The 16,352-nt window shown below is 48.2% G+C and overlaps 1 protein-coding gene across 1 annotated transcript in view; it reads right to left on the bottom strand.

The window, feature by feature from the left end:
• Positions 1–1,007: 1,007 nt before the first annotated feature.
• Positions 1,008–16,352, bottom strand: part of map6a (microtubule-associated protein 6a) — a 50,222-nt gene continuing 34,877 nt past the window's right edge. Inside the window, exons 3-4 of the mRNA XM_041199964.1 lie at positions 5,833–6,067; positions 1,008–1,208 (exon numbers count right to left, since the gene is read on the bottom strand). Of these exons, the coding sequence (XP_041055898.1) occupies positions 1,008–1,208; positions 5,833–6,067 (436 nt within the window). The remainder of the gene's footprint in view (positions 1,209–5,832; positions 6,068–16,352) is intronic.

Raw genomic sequence — 16,352 nt, 5'->3', positions numbered from 1 at the left:
GGGGGGGGGGTGGGTGGGGTGCGGATAAAGGGTATCAGAGGGGATTTGAATGAGTGTCGTTTTCCATTCTAATGCCTCTGGCAAATCGTAGCTCATGGTCTCGGGTTGTGAGGTGGCTAATCTTTAGAATGCAGAATGAAGAGCATAGAGAATAATGAAAACTGGGACTGAGTTACAGGCTGGAATCGAATCAAGGAGTTTGATTGGTTTATATAAAGAATAACAGGTACCCGGGAGTGATTTAAGGGGCGGAGTCTAATTGAAGCGTTTAGCTTTAAGTGTTGAATCTAAATGATCATTTCAGATGACCACAAGAACACGGGTTCAGGTGTCGCTGGAGCCATAACAGGTGATAAATACACTGAAGCCACAATTCATAAATCTGAAATAAAAACAGAAAATGCTGGAAAAACAAACTCAGCAGGTCCGGCAGCCTCTGCGGAGGGAGAAACAGCGTTGACTTTTCGAGTCTGTGTGGCTCCTCAAGGGTCACACGGCCTCGAAACGTTAACTGTTCCTCTCTCCACAGAGGCTGCTGGACCTGCTGAGTTTGTTTTTCCCAGTGTTTTCTGTTTTTATTTCAGATTTCCAGCATCCGCGGTATTTTGCTTTTACCGTGGAAACTTGCTATTGGCTCGTAAAATTGACCCATGAACCGATTATGTGCTGCCGCTTTAATTTTATACTGTGACAGGGATGGTGGTCATCAATCCATCAGTGCCACTGATAATGGGGGGTGGGAGGGGAGGGGGTTGCAGATGCGTCGATACAGGATTCAGAGCTGCATAAGCCTGTGTTTGATGACCAGGGTTAAATGAGGGGACCTGCATCTTGTGCACAATAAGCAGGTGAAAGGGGAGTTGTGATGAATCAGCCCCTCTAGCACGGAAGGGCTGCTGAACTGACTAAGTAAGGTATGGCCTCAGGGTGACTTAGTGGTGTCCTTATTCTGATGAGGAAGAATCTGATTGGTTTCCGGTGGCCCCAGCGTCAGAAGTGTGGCGGCTTTACTCTTTTGCCTCGGCTAGTTTGTTGTTCATCTCCTGGCTCTTGGCTGCTTCCTCTGGCTTGGGGGCGAGGGCGTTGTTGTCCGCCATCTTTTTCTTCACGGCCCTTCCAGATGTGATCTGTTTCTCTTTGACCTTCTTGGGCGCTTTATGGCTTGATGGTTTTTTTGGTTTCGTGCTCTGGACGCTTGGCTTGTCAGGCTGGAGGGGAGGAGTTGCATGGGGAGGGTGGGGGGGTGGGGGGTGGGGTGGGTGGGGGTTGGAGGGGAGAGAAGAAGGTCGATTTACTCACACGCGCCGCACACAACCGAAGTTGCAATCCCACAGCACGACAGGAGGCCGTTCTGCCCATCCTGCCCGTGCCAGCTCTTTGAAAGAGCTGTCCAGCTTGTCCCACTTCTCCCTCACTTCCCCCCCCCAAAGCGCTGCAAATATTTCCTTTGAATTAGTTAACCTTTTATATTTAAAACATTTAGAGTAAAAAATACCGTATCGTTGCCTTTTGAAGTCACTGTGCTGTATTTTTTGGTTCTGCCCAAAACTCCCACCTCCCCATCTTTTGTGGCCTAGATGAAAGATGGTGTGAAATATGGGGGCGGGTGGGTGGGGGGGGTGGGATTGGGGGGACGGTGGTGTGGGGTGTGGTGGGGTGGGGGGGCAGGATCCTCAATCAGGGGTGCCTTGTGTCCCTCCCCCAAGTTGCCACCCGCATTCCTTCCTCACTACCTACCCTCAAAAACCCAGCACCACCCTACCTTCGCACCCCACTCCACCCCTCCCCTCCCTTCCCCTCCTCCTCTCCCCTCCCTCTCTCCCCTCCCACTCCCCTCTTCCCCTCCCCCACTCCCCACCCCCTTCCCTCTCCCCACCCCCCCTCCCCTCCCCTCTTCCCTTCTCCCCCCTCCCCCTCCTCCCTCCCCCACCCCCTTCCCTCTCCCCTCCCCCCTCCCCCTCCTCCTTCCCTCTGCCCCTCCCCCTTCCCTCTCCCCTCCCCCCTCCCCCGTCCTCCTTCCCTCTGCCCCTCCCCCTTCCCTCTCCCCTCTTCCCCCTTCCCTCCCCCCTTGACCCTCCCCCCTCCCCTCCCCATTCCCTCTCCCCCTCCTCCCTTCCCCCTCCCCTCTTCCCCCCTTCCCCCTCCACCTCCCCTTTTGACCCTCCCCCTTCCCTCTTCCACCCTTTCCCCTCTCCCTTCCCAACTTCCCCCTCCCCTCTTCCCCCTCCCCCTTCCCACTCCTCCATTACCACTTCCCCCCTTCCCCCTCCCCTCTTTCCCACTCCCCCTGCTCCCTCCCCCTCCCCTCTTCCCCTTTCCCCCTCCCCCTCCCCTCTTCTGCCTTCCCCTCTTCCCCCTCCCCTCTTCCCCTCTCCCCTCTTCCCCCCCACCCTCCCCCCTTCCCCCTTTCCCCCTCTTGGCTCCTCTCCCATTCCTTCTTCCCTCCTTCCCCCTCCCCCTCCACTCTTCCCCCTCCCCCTACCCCCTCCCCTCTTCCCCACTTCCCCCTCCCCTATTCCCCCTTCCCCCTTTCCCCCTCTTGTCCCCTCCCCTCTTTCCCCTCCCCCTTCCCTCATCCCCCCCTCCCCTCTTCCCCTTCCCCCTCCCCTCTTCCCCCATCCCGCTTCCACCCTTCCCTCTCCCCCCTTCCCCTCTTCCCCCTCCCCCCATCTTCCCCCTCCCCTCTTGCCCCCTTCCCTCTTCCCCCTCCCCTCCCCCTCCCCTCTTCCACCCCTCCCCCTCCCCTCTTCCACCCCTCCCCTTCCCCTTCCCCCTTGCCCCTCCCCCTTCTCCCCTCCCCCTCCCCTCTTCCACCCCTCCCCTTCCCCTTCCCCCTTGCCCCTCCCCTCTCTCCCCTCTCCCTCCCCTCTCCCCTCCCCTCTCCCTCTCCTTCCCCTCTCCCTCCCCCCCTCCCCACTCACTCCCCTCTCCCCCTCCATCTCCCTGTCCCCTCCCCCTCCCCCTTTCCCCTCTCCCCCCTCTTCCCTCTCCCCCTCCCCTTTACCCCTCCCCCTCTCTCCCCCTCCCCTCTTCCCCCTCCCCCTCCCCCCTCTCCCCTCCCCTCTCCCCCCTCCCTCCTCTCTCCCCTCTCCGCCCTCTCCCCCTCCCTTTTCCCCCTCTCCCCTCTCCCCTCCCCACCCCCTGGCCTCTTGGATTGTTTTCCACCCTAAAAGCCCTGGGTTTACCTTTCTGAGGCAGCCATCACTCTCCTTTGTGCTTCATCTTGGCAACGCCCAAAGCTCCAGCGCTGCTGCGCCTGCCAGAGCTGCCGGACAATCTGATTGGCCGGCTGCTCTCCAGGGCGAGACTTACTCCCACGGAGGGGTGGCAGTTCTGCTCTCACCTTGTTTTGCCCACCTGCAGTGTGTTATTGCTGCAGGGCAGACTAAATTCTGGTGTGTCAGCTGCCAGCTGACTTTACCTCTGAGTGGAGGGGGAAAGGGGTGGGAGCGAGTAACCCACTCATGTGTGTATGCATGTGTGTGTGTGTGTGTGTGTGTGTGTGTGTGTGTGTGTTTGTGACTGTATATGTGTGTGTGAGACACTGTGTGTATGTGAGCATGCACGCATGTGTGTGCGTGAGCGTGAGTGTGTGTGTGTTTGTGAGTGTATATGTGCATGCGACATTGTGTGTGTATATGTGAGTGTGTGTGTGTTCATATGTGTGAGTGCGTGTGTGTTTGTGAGTGTATATGTGTGTGCATGTGTGGGTGAGTGTGAGATTGTGTGTCTGTGTGTGTGACACTGTGTGTATACATGTGTGTGCATATGTGTGTATATACATGTGAGTGCGTGTGTGTGTTTTTGAGTGTGTTCGTGATTGTGTTTGTGAGAGTATGTGTGTTTTTGAGTGGGTGTGTGTGTTTGTGAGCATGTGTATTTGTGTGTACATAAAAACAAAAAAACTGCGGATGCTGGGAATCCAAAACAAAAACAGAATTACCTGGAATTACTCGAAACGTCAACTCTTTTCTTCTCCGCCGATGCTGCCAGACCTGCTGAGTTTTTCCAGGTAATTCTGTTTTTGTTTTGTGTGTACATAGGTGTTTGTGTGAGTATGTGACTGTGTGTGTGTGTGTGAATGAATGTGTGTGAGGGAATGTGTGTGTGTAAGGGAGTGCATGTGAAGGAGAAGGAGTGTGTGAGAGATTGTGTATGTTTGTGAGTGTGTTTGTGAGTGTGTGTGTTTTTGAGTGCGTATGTGTGTGTGTTTGTGAATATGTGCGTGAGTGTTTGTGAGTGTGTGAGTGTTTGTGGTGTGTTTTTCAGTGTGAGTTATGTGTGTGTGTATATGTTTTGTGTGTGTGTGTATATATGTGTTTTGTGTGTGTATATATATGTGTGTGTTTTGTGTATGTGTGTGTGTGTGTGTGTGTGTGTGCTGCAATATAATAGCTTGCTTTTAAATGGCACCTTGTCAAAATAGAGGAAATGTTCCAAAATGCTCTGAAGAAGCCCAATGAGAACAGCTGAACAGAGGGAATGTGGGAGAAGGAATGGACGGGCTGATTAAAAAACTTAGTCATAGAAGCAGATTTCAGGATCTTAGAAGAGCATTGCTGAAAAAAGAGACACCCTGTCAAAGCTTTTCATCTTGCACTCATCAGGATAGATGCAAGAATGCCAAATTTCAAAGAGAGCAACAATTTATACTGCATGAGAAAAGGGTGCTGATTGGTTGGCAAGGCAGCTCTGATTGGATGAGGCGTTGCCATGGAGAATGCACCAGGGAGCTATGGTCCCCCTTGCGTTTAAATCAAAAAAAGCACAATGCCTATTCATGTTCCTTTTGTCTACAAAGGGCAAGTCCCTGTGGGTGAATATATGTAGTTTCTAGCAAGTGTAAGTGGAATACTGAGTATGGTAAGAGTTACAGTAACAACCAATTTAAGACAATCAGTCAGGCTTGCAATCAGACCTGACGTGTCGACCAATCAGCGCTCTTTTCTCATGTAGTATAAACTGTTGCTCCCTTTGAAACTTGGCATTCTTGCATCTGTCCTGTTGCGTGCTGGATGAAAAGCTTTTGATAATATGTCTCTTTTTTCAGCAATACTCAAGTTCGATCTTAAAAGAGAGCGAGGCAGAAAGATTTACATAGGAACAGGAGGAGGCCATTCAGTCCCCTTGAGCCTAACTATTTAATTATTTTATTAGAACAAAACTGGCCTACATCTCAACTCCCTTTGATCCATATCCCTTAATACCATTACCTTACACAAATACATTGATTTCATTTTTACAAGCTCCAGTTGTTCCCCTGCATCCACTCTCTTTTGTGGGAGCCCATTCCAGATTTCTACTATCCTTTTGTGAAAAAGTGTTCCCTAATTTCACACCAGGTTCTAATTTCAAGAGTTAGTTGCCTGGGTTCTGGAATCCCATCCACCTCCACTTACTTTTTTGCCCCCTTTATTCTTTCATGGGATGTGGGCATTGTTGGCAAGGCCAGCATTTTTTGCCCATTCTCAATTGCCCTTAATTTGCTAGGACCATTCCAGAGGGCATTTAAGAGTCAACCCCATTGCTGTGGGTCTGGAGTCCCATGTAAGCCAGAGCAGGTAAAGATGGCAGATTTCCTTCCCTAAAGGGCGTTAGTGAACCAGATGGCTTTTTAACAACACTCATTGATAGTTCTATGATCACCATTACAGAGACTAGCTTTTTATTAATTGAATTTAAATTAGGGTGGGATTGGAACCCATGTGCCCAGAGCATTAGCATGGGCCTCTGCATTACTAGCCCAGTAACATCACCACTACGCCACGGTCTCACCTCATGCTGGCAATACTATTGGAAGAGTGAAGGATGGCGATGGGATCTCCGTCTTACCTTGGCGGGTTCCTTGTAGGCTTCGCTATAGAGGCTGCGCATCTTCCTGCGCTCGGACACCTTGTTGTCTGCTGTCCCTGGTCTGATAATTTCTGCCCGTTTGCTAAACTGCCCCTTAAAGGTGGTGTTGTAACTGGTCTCATGAGCAACTTTAGCCTCTGGAGGGTGGTACAGCTGCTTTGCTTTGACAACCTTCGTTGGTTTGACATCTGCTGTCCAGGGCCTGAACTCGTTCCTGTGGGAACAGACAAAGATTCATCTGCTGAGTCAGAATTGAGTAAAGGGCATTGAGAAATAAGAGCTGGAGAAGGCCATTTAGCCCACGAGCCTGCACTGCCATTCAACTCATCCTCAACCTCATCTCCACCTTCCTGCACTATCCCCATATCACCTTGGTGCCCAGGAATCTATTGATCTTTTCTTGAGTGTATTCAATGCCTGAGTATCCACAGCTCTCACAAGTAGAGAATCCCGCTAAGTCCCAAACCTTTGAGTGAAGAAATTCCTCCTCATTCTCAGTCCCAAATGGCCGACTTCCTATTCTGAGGCTGTGGCCCTGTGTTGCAGACTCTCCGACCAGGGGGAGGATTTCCTCTGCATCTAACCGGTCAAACCTCTTAAGAGTTTTTTGCTGCAGCGCTGCCGGGGAGGGGGAGGGGGAGGGGGAGGGGGAGGGGCGCAAGCGCTAAAGTTTGCGCACGCGCGCAGTAAAGGATCCCTGCGGCAGCTGGTTTTTATCAATAAAGATAAAATAAGGAAAACATGACCCCTCGGGTGACTCTGTCACATGAGCTGGGACATGTTAAACAGGAGTGCCAAGAGCTTTTGTTTTTAAATCACTGGACGAAACCTCATCCCGCTCGTGGATGAGATTTTGCCAAAAACGCAAAGGCCGCTTGGCCGTTTCACCTGCCGACCTATCGGACGGTTGGACGAGCAGCGAAGAATTCTTAACCATTAGTTGATTAAGGGCCTTAATAGGGCCGCTTAATTGTCGGCGGGCGCGCTGCCGACTCCCTCGCGTGCGCCCACCGGCCAAAATATCGCACGTGTTCGCGATGACATTGGGACGCTCGCCCAACATCATCGCCTGTCATTCTACCCTCACTCGGGTTGGGCACACGCCCAATCGACAAGCCAAAAATTCTGCTCTATATGTTTCAGTTAGATCACCTCTCATTCTTCTAAACTCTGAAGGATATGAGCCCGGTCTACTCAATCTTCCCTCAGGACATAGAAGGAAAGAACATATGAAATAGGAGGCAGCGGTAGACCATACAACCTGACAAGCCTGCTCCGCCATTCAATACAATCATGGGTGATCATTGGCTTCAACTCCACTTTCCTGCCTGTTCCCCATATCCCTTGATTCCCTGTGGGAGACCAGAAATCCATCTATCCCAGCCTTAAATGAATTCAACCATGGAGCATCCACAACCCCCTGGGTAGAGAATTCCAAAGATTCACAGCACATTGAGTGAAATAATTTCTCCTTATCTCAGTCCTAAATTATCCTGAGGCTGTGCCCCCATGTTTTAGATTCCCCGACCAGCAGAAACAATCTCTCAGAGCCCACCCTATCAAGTCCCTTCAGAATCTTGTATGTTTTAATGAGACTGCCTCTCATTCTTCTAAACTCCAGGAATATTAGCCCAATTTACTCAGCCTCTCATCATAGGATCACCATCTCATCCAAGGTAAAGATCCAAATTGGACAAGCCTCTCATTCAAGGGGTGAACCTTCTCTGTACTGCCTCCAATACAAGGACATCCTTCCTACATATGGAGACCAAAACTACCCACAATATTCCAGATGAGGTCTCACCAAAGCCTAACATTGTTTTAGCAAGACTTCCTTATTCTTATATTCTAATCCCCTTGCAATAAAGGCCAACATGTCATTTGCCTTTCTAATTGCTTGCTGTACCTTTATGCTAACTTTCTACATTCCTTGTATGAACACACTCAAGTCTCTTTGAACATCAGCACTTACAAGTTTCTCACCTTTTAAAAAATATTCTGCTTTTCTATTCTTACTATCAAAGTGAACAAGTTCACATGTCCCCACTATATACTCCATCTGCCACCTTTTTGCCCACTCACTTGACCTGTTTACATCTCTTTTCAGTCTCTCTGTGTCATCCTCACAGCCAACAGTCCCACCTAGCTTTGTATTGTCATCAAAGTTAGATACATTACTCTCATCCAAGTCATTAATATAGATTGTAAATAGCTGAGGCCCTAACATTGACCCTTGTGGCATTACACTGGTCACAGCCTGCCAACTGAAAATGCTTCAACTATCCCTACTCTCTGCTTCCTGTCTGTTAACTAATCCTCCATTCATGCTAATATATTACTCAACTCCGTGAGCCTTATTTTCTGTGTTGACTTTTTGTGCAGAACCTTACCGAATGCCTTTTGGAAAACCGGGTATACTACATCTACTGGTTCCCTTTTATCTACCCTACCAGTTACATACTTGAAAAACTTTAATAAATTTGTCAAACACGGTTACCCTTTTGTATACCATGTTGACTTTGTCTGATCATACTGTGACATTCCAAGAGCATTGTTAAGATTTCCTTAATAAGAGATTCCAGCACTTTCCTGATGACAGAGGTCTTTAACTGGCCTGTAGTTCCTTGTTTTCTCTCGTCTTCCTTTCTTGAATAGCAGAGTTACATTTGCTAACTTCCAATCTGCGCAGACCATTCCAGAACCTGGGGAATTTTGGAAAATCGTAGCCGGTGCATCCATTATATCTGCAGCTCTCTCTTTTAGAACCTTAGGGTGTAGGCCTTCAGGAGCCAGGGATTTGTCAGATTTCAGCCCCTTAAGTTTCTCCGATACATCTTCTCTGCTGATGTTAATTATCTTTAATTTCCTCACTCTTTTTAACTCCTTGGTTACCCTCTATTTCTGGTATGTAATTTATGTTTTTTACTGTGAAGACGGACACAAAATTCAAAACAGTTCAATGTCTTTGCCACTGCTCCTTGAAAGACTGCTGGCTAAGATATCATCACATGAGGAAGATATGCATTTATGTAGCGCCTTTCAACTTCTCAGGTCAACCCAAAGTACTTTACAATCAATGAAGTAGCATCGAAGCATACTCACTGTTGTAATGCAGGAAATGCAGCAGCCAATTTGCACACAGCAAGATCCCACAAATAACAAATTGATGGTGACCAGATCATCTGTCTTTTTAGTGAAATTAGTTGAAAGATCAATATTGGCCGGGGCACTGTGGTGTTTTTTTTTGTTGAAATAATGGCCATAGGAAATTTAACATCCACCTGAAACGGCAGACAGGGCCACAGTTTAAGGTCTCGTTCATAGCATAGTGCTTTCTGATGATGCAGTGCTCCCTTAGCACTGCTCTGGATGCATTGATCATTCACTCAGATCTCTGGAGTGAAGCTTGAAGGCTGCAACATTCTGAGTCAGAGGCAAGGGTACTGCCCATGGAACATGGCTGACTTCGTCCGCAATGCCATTGTGTTGCAGCTCAAGCAGAAAGGATGCAACTTGAACAGGCCATTAGCCTTCCCAGCCTATTCTGTCCACAGGCTGCATCCAGCTTAATATTTAAGGTAGATTTTCCACCTTGTGCATACGTGAAGCCTCATAGGAGCTCTATTCCATTCAGGGAGCCTGGCTGTTCCCACCTGAACCTATGGATTTGGGCATCATGAGGTAATTCATACCAACCTCCCACTCCCACAGTGAGCTACACTTGCGAGCCCACATTCAGCAGGGGCCTAGCGTTTCCTACACTGCAGCAGCCTCTGAAGGGGGTACCACAAACCATTATCTGCCACATTTCCTGCTGACCATGCAGAGCACTCGAACAGCCTTTCAATTCCTACCGTGCGCATTTTTATTCCAACAGGCTGTACATTCAAGCTGCAACTTATAACCAGAACTCTCACCCACCAACATCTCAATTTTAAAATGGCCTTCCCGCTTTTCAAATCTCTCCATGGCCTTTTCCCTCCCTACCTCTGTAATCTCTTCCAGCCCCATAACCATACAAACATACAACATGTACTTACGAATTAGAAGCAGGGGTAGGCCATTCAGCCCCTTGAGCCTGCTCCACCATTCACTAAGATCATGGCTGACCAGATTGTGTCCTCAATGCCAGTTTCCCGCCAATCCCCCCCCCATAAAGCCCCACACCTACCCCCCACCAGATACCCTTCAATTCCCTTGTTAGTCAAGAATCTATCTACCTCTGCCTTACAAATATTCAATGGCCCCGCCTCTACCACTCTCTGGAGAAGAGAGTTCCGCAGGCTCATGACCCTGTGAGAGAAAGCAACTTTCTCCCATCTTAAATGGAAGACCCCTTATTTTTAAACTGCGCCTCCTAGTTCTGGCAAACATCCTCCCAGCATCCACTCTGTCAAGTCCCTTCAGGATCTTATGGGGAGAATTTCCGGTTTGGCGAGTGGGGGAGGGGGGTCTGCTCACCGAGGCTTAAAATGACGCAGGGTGACATCAGACATGTGTCCCAACGTCACCGCGCATCAGTTACAGTTTCAGTTCGGCGGGGACACACCCGCCAAACTGTCAAAGGACTGTTAAGGCCGTTAATTAACTAATGAACCCTATTGAGAAAGCTGCCTTAAGGTTAACAGGCAGGTGAAGAGCCCAGGCGGCCTTTGTATTTTTCATGGAACCTCATCCACGGGCGGGATGAGGTTTCATGAAGGGTTTATACATTAAATAGAGATGTTCATTAAAGTTCATTGACCATGTCCCAGCTCATGTGACACTGTCACATGAGGGGACATGCCTTAAAATTTTCTTTTCTTTAATAAAATTTTTCAAACTTAAAACTTATCTCCCTGAGGCACCTCGGGAAGATCTCTGTGACCTATCGTGCGCGTGCATGAAAGAGCACACTTCCGACTCAGGGAATCCCCCCACCCGAAGCACAGCACTTCCGGGTGCGCATCGCACTGGGTGGGCCTTAATTGGCCCGTAAAACGGCGGCGCAGATCCGATCGGGGGCGCCGATCGGGTCCACACCCATCCCCACCTGACCCCACACATCCCTCCTGACGGCGGGGGGGGGGAGAATTCTCCCCTAAGTGTTTCAATCAGATCACCTCTCATTCTTCTAAACGACATTGGATACAGGCCGAACTTGTCCAACCTTTCCTCGTAACGTAACAAAAATATTCTCTGAGATATCTTCTCTAATTCTGGCCTTTTGTCCATCCCAGATTTTAATCACTCCACCATTGGCAGCTGTGCCTACAGCTGCCAAGGCCCTAAACCTTTCCGCCTCTAACTCTCTTTCCTCTTCCAAAATGCACCTTAAAACCTCCCTCTTTGACTGAGCGTTTTGGTCACCTGTCTTAATGTCTCCTTATGCGATTGAATAGGCTCCTGTGAAGCACCTCGGGAGGTTTTACTGCATTGAAGGCGCTATATAAATGCAAATAGTTGCCACCGTGACATCTTAAAAGGAATTCATGCAATCAATCCTTCGAACAAAACCAGTTACATGACGCATCCTGGGGTGAGGGGCTTATCTTATGAAGTGAGGTTGAGCAGTTTCGGGCCTATACCCATTGGAGTTCAGAAGAATGAGAGGTGATCTTATTGAAACATATAAGACCCTGAGGGGATTTGATAGGGTAGCTACTGGGAGGATGCTTCCTGTTGTGGGAGAGGCTAGAACCAGGGGTCACAGTTTAAGAATAAGAGGTCTAATATTTAATACAGAGATGATGAGAATTTTTTTTCCCTGAAAGAGTCATTAGTTCGTGAAATTCTCTACCCCAGAATTCAATGGAGGCTGAGTCATTGAATATAATCAAGATAGAGTTAGACAGATTTTTGATTGACAAGGGAGTCAAGGGTTACGGGCGATAGACAGCAAAGTGGAATTGAGATCATATCAGTACCATCTATTTCCACAACAACAGCTCACATATGAACAACAAACAGGAGTAGGCCATTCAGCCCATCGAGCCTGCTTCACCATGTAATAAGATCATGGCTGTTCTGATAGTAACCTGAAATCTGCATCCCACCCACCACCCGATAACCTCTCACCCCCTTGCTTACCAAGGATCTATCCACCTCTGCCTTAAAAATATTTGAAGACTCTGCTTCCTCTGCCTTTTCAGGAAGAGAGTTCCAACGACTCACAACCCTTCAAGTGAAAAGATTTCGCGTCTTCTCTGTTTTAAATGGCCGACCCATTATTTTTAAACAGTGACCTCTCGTTCTAGATATTTCCACAAGAGGGAAGATTTTCTCCACATCTGCCATGTCAAGACCCCTCAGGGCCTAATATGTTTCAATCAGCTTGCATTTATATAGCACCTTTCACGCAGTAAAAGTCCCCAAGCTGCTTCACAGGAGCATTATCAAACAAAATTTGACACTGAGTCACATAAGGGAATATTATTGTGGGTAATTGGAAGATTCGTTAAAGAGGTAGGTTTCAAGGAGCGTCTTAAAGGAGAATAGGGAGTTGGCAGAGTGAAGTAAGGAGAGTGGGGAGTGTTTATTTTTGACCTTTCTGTCACAATGTTGAGTGGGTTGGTGGCCCAACTGATCTTTATTTGCCCATCAATTTTGTATGTTTGTACAGCCCCACATGACGATCAAAAGCAGGTGACTGTGAAGTCTAAGGGCCCTGACAATAACCTATATAAAAACAAAAAAACTGCGGATGCTGGAAATCCAAAACAAAAACAGAATTACCTGGAAAAACTCAGCAGGTCTGGCAGCATCGGCGGAGAAGAAAAGAGTTGACGTTTCGAATCCTCATGACCCTTCGACAGAACTTGAGTTCGAGTCCAGACAGTAACCTGACTGTTGTTCTGGAGGCATGTGCACCACAGTAAGCCAGAACCAAGGCACACTGGTCCAGTACAGTGACAGTGTGGAAAACTGCCCAGATGTGCCCTCCCACAAAATAACAGGATAACCTAACCTGGCCACTTACTTCTCCATCAGCCTCCTGCGGAATCGTCATCTGCCATTTCATCACATAGCACTAACTCAGCAATAAACTGCTCATCAAGGCTGAGTTCAGGATACACCAGGGCCACTCTAGGCCTGAATCACAGCCTTGGTCCAGACAGGGACACAATAGCTGAGAGTAACTGAAAACAGCTGAGAATAACTGACCTCAACACCGTAACAGCACGCCACTGAGCATGGTGCCTAGACGAATTAGAGTTGCAGCACAGAAGGAGGCCATTTGGCCCATCAAGTGCATACCGGCTCTCTGAAAGAGAAATTTAGCCAGCCCTATTACCCCAAAAATCTTTCAACCGCAGTTTTCCATCGATACTCGAGCCTCAACAGCATTTTGGAGGGGGGATGGGAGTGAGGAGAGTTCCATAATTCTACTATCCTCTCAAAACTGAGACCAACCAGGGCTCGAAGACAAACTTGATTGGAGTCAAACCTGTCACAAAAGAAGATGGTTGTTGTTTGAGACGCCATGTTAAATGAGGCTGTGTTTGAGTCTCTAACCTACAATGGTGGCTTTTATTTGTAATTGAAAGAGAGTATCCGTAGAATCCATTCAACCAGGCCAGATCCTGAAGGCCATTTTGTGGTGGGTACCGGCTGCAGACATAAGGGTTTCTGCACTTTGTGTAGCTCTGACCTCCTGGTTCGTCAATCTATCTGCTGTTGAACCATATAAGGAGAAGCTTTTTATTTTACCCAGATTACTTGAAGGGGAGACATATAAAGGGCTAGGAGGAAAGAGTATGGGTGTGGGATTAATTGGATAGCCTTACCAAAGATTGGCACTGGTCTGATTGGCTGAATGGCCTCCTTCTGTGCGGTACCGTTTTAATATTTTATGTGGTTATACAGACAGCTTATTGCTGTGTTATAAGTCTATCATAGACAGAGATTACGGCAGGAGTTCCTCAGGGTAGTGTCCTCAGCCCAATCATCTTCAGCTCCTTCTTCAATGACCTTTCTTCCATCATAAGGTCAGAAGTGGGGACGTTCGTTGATGATTGCGCAATGTTCAGCACCATTCACAACTCCTCAGATACTGAAGCAGTCCATATCCAAATGCAGCAAGACCTGGACAATATCTAGGCTTGGGCTGACAAGTGGCAAGTAACATTTGTGCCATACAAGTGCCAGGCAATGACCATCTCCAACAAGAGAGAATCTAACCATCGCCCTTTGACATTCAATGGCATTACCATCGCTGAATCCCCCCCTATCAACATCCTGGGGTTACCATTGACCAGAATCTGAACTGGACTAGCCATATAAATACTGTGGCTACAAGAGCAGGTCAGAGGCTAGGAATTGCGTGATGAGTAACTCACCTCCTGACTCCCCAAAGCCTGTCCACCACCTACAAGGCACAAGTCTGGAGTGTGATGGAATACTCTCTGCTTGCCTGGGTGAGTGCAGCTCCAACAACATTCAAGAAGCTTGACACCGTCCAGTACAAAGCAGTCAGCTTGATTGGCACCACATCCACAAACGTTCACTCCCTCCAGCACCGGCGTACAGTAGCAGCAGTGTGTGTACCAAAAACAGGATGCACCACAGCAACTCACCAGGTTCATCATAACTTCCCTGCTTTTGCATTCTGTGCACCTGTCAAACCCAAGGTTCCATGTGCCATTTTCTCAACCTGTCTTCAATGGTTTGTGAACATATATCCTCAGGTCTCTCTGTTCCTGCACCCGCTTTGGAATTGTACCCATTAGCGTACATCGCAGGTGGCACGGGTGGTGCAGTGGGAAGCGCTGATGTCTTACGGCTCCACGGGCCCAGTCTCAATCCTGGCTTCGGGTGTCTGTCTGTGTGGAGTTAGCACGTTCTCCCTGTGTCTGTATGGGTCCCCTCCGGATGCTCCAAAGATGCGCTGATTAGGTGGATTGGCTGTGGTACATGGGCCCTCTGCGTGAGTGAGTGCCCTGTGAGGACTGGTGCCTTGTCCTGGGTGTACACTGCCTAGCGCCCATTGCCTGTTGGGATAGGCTTCGACTCCCTGCGATCCTGAGTTGGATGAAGAGGTTCTGGAAGAGTGAGTGAGTTTATATTGTCTCCCCTCTTCCTACTTCACACTTCTCTGTATCAGGGTTTGTCCACTTCAAGTCCACCCATTCCGCCAACCTCTTGAAGTCTATCACTATCCTCCTCACAGTTCTGACTCCGAGTTCTGTGTCATCGGAAAAATTTTGAAATTGTGCCCTGCACATCCAAGTCCAAGGTGTTAAGAAAAGCAAAATACTGCAGATGCTGGAAGTCTGAGATAAAAACAGAAAACGCTGGAAAATCTCAGCAGGCCTGACAAGGTCTGTGGAGAGAGAAACAGAGTTAATGTTTCAAGTCTGTATGCTCTGAAAAAGAGTCACATTGGACTCAACTCATTAACTCTGTTTCTCTCTCCACAAGATGCTGCCAGAGCTGCTGAGTTTTTCCAGCATTTTCTGTTTTAAATCCCGGTTATTTATACGTACCAAGAAAAGCAGTGGCCATGGCACTGACTGGTGTCAGTGACAGTGACCAGGAGACTGTCGGATTGTCACAAAAACCCACTGGTTCACTGACATCCTTTAAGGAAGGGGCAGAATTTAATGCCCCCACCAGAGGTGAGCTTGGAGGCATGGGAGGCCGTGTAATCGGCCAGGAACATGCAGAACGGGGATCCTGCTGCCTTCTCACCTCCCTGCAAGGGTGGGAAGGCTAGCTCGTCCAGAGGCCAGTTGATAGCGGGGCCATCTTTCCCAATGCACTTGTAAATTTAATCATATTTAGGCAAGTTCAACACCAATCAATTAGAACTGTGCTGCACAAATGTACAAATTGAGGTCACCTTCACTGAGCACCCACCCCCACCCATTAAAAAGAAATATTGCTTTCATGTAATATTGTTTGTCAGTAAAAAAAAAATGTGAGTATGTACTTATAATAAGTGGTTACTGCTCTTTGGAAGTACCTGGCCTATTCTCAGCTTGCTGCTCTTTTCCGGACTGTATTTCTCAATTGAAGCAATTTTTCGAAAGGCCTGCTTGTCTTATAGTAGCTATTCATAGAAGGCAGGTCAAAATTCACTCACACAAACAAAATAGCCTTTGTGGCAGAAACTTTGTGAAGTGAATTTTCAGATGATCAAATGGCGTTCATTTCTGGAAAGGTGTGTTCAGCGGGGGCTGTGGTGCCTGGCGTATAAAAAAATGAGCTCAACAGCCTTATTGTCCATCTCATTGAATAAAAAGAGTCGATCTAGCTTTCGGAAACAGCTGCTCTCTGAGTATTCTAATCAGGCATGTGAAGGGGGATTGCTACTGGACTTCGCATTTGTCTGTCCTTCAGAAGTGCGACTCCTGTCTATTAAACTTAGCCTGGGAATTCTTGAGTGGCAAGGGTTGCTTTGTATATTATCCCACACTGGCAAGCTTGTCAACAGGGTCCACGCAAGCTTGTCTGAGCGCTCAAAGACAGGTTTCCAAGGCTCCAAGTAATTCAAAAGATATTGAGAAAAAAATTCTCCA

The sequence above is a fragment of the Carcharodon carcharias genome, chromosome 11, assembly GCF_017639515.1.
Source record: "Carcharodon carcharias isolate sCarCar2 chromosome 11, sCarCar2.pri, whole genome shotgun sequence".
Taxonomy (NCBI): Eukaryota; Metazoa; Chordata; class Chondrichthyes; order Lamniformes; family Lamnidae; genus Carcharodon; species Carcharodon carcharias.
This window is presented reverse-complemented; position numbering and strand designations above follow the sequence as displayed.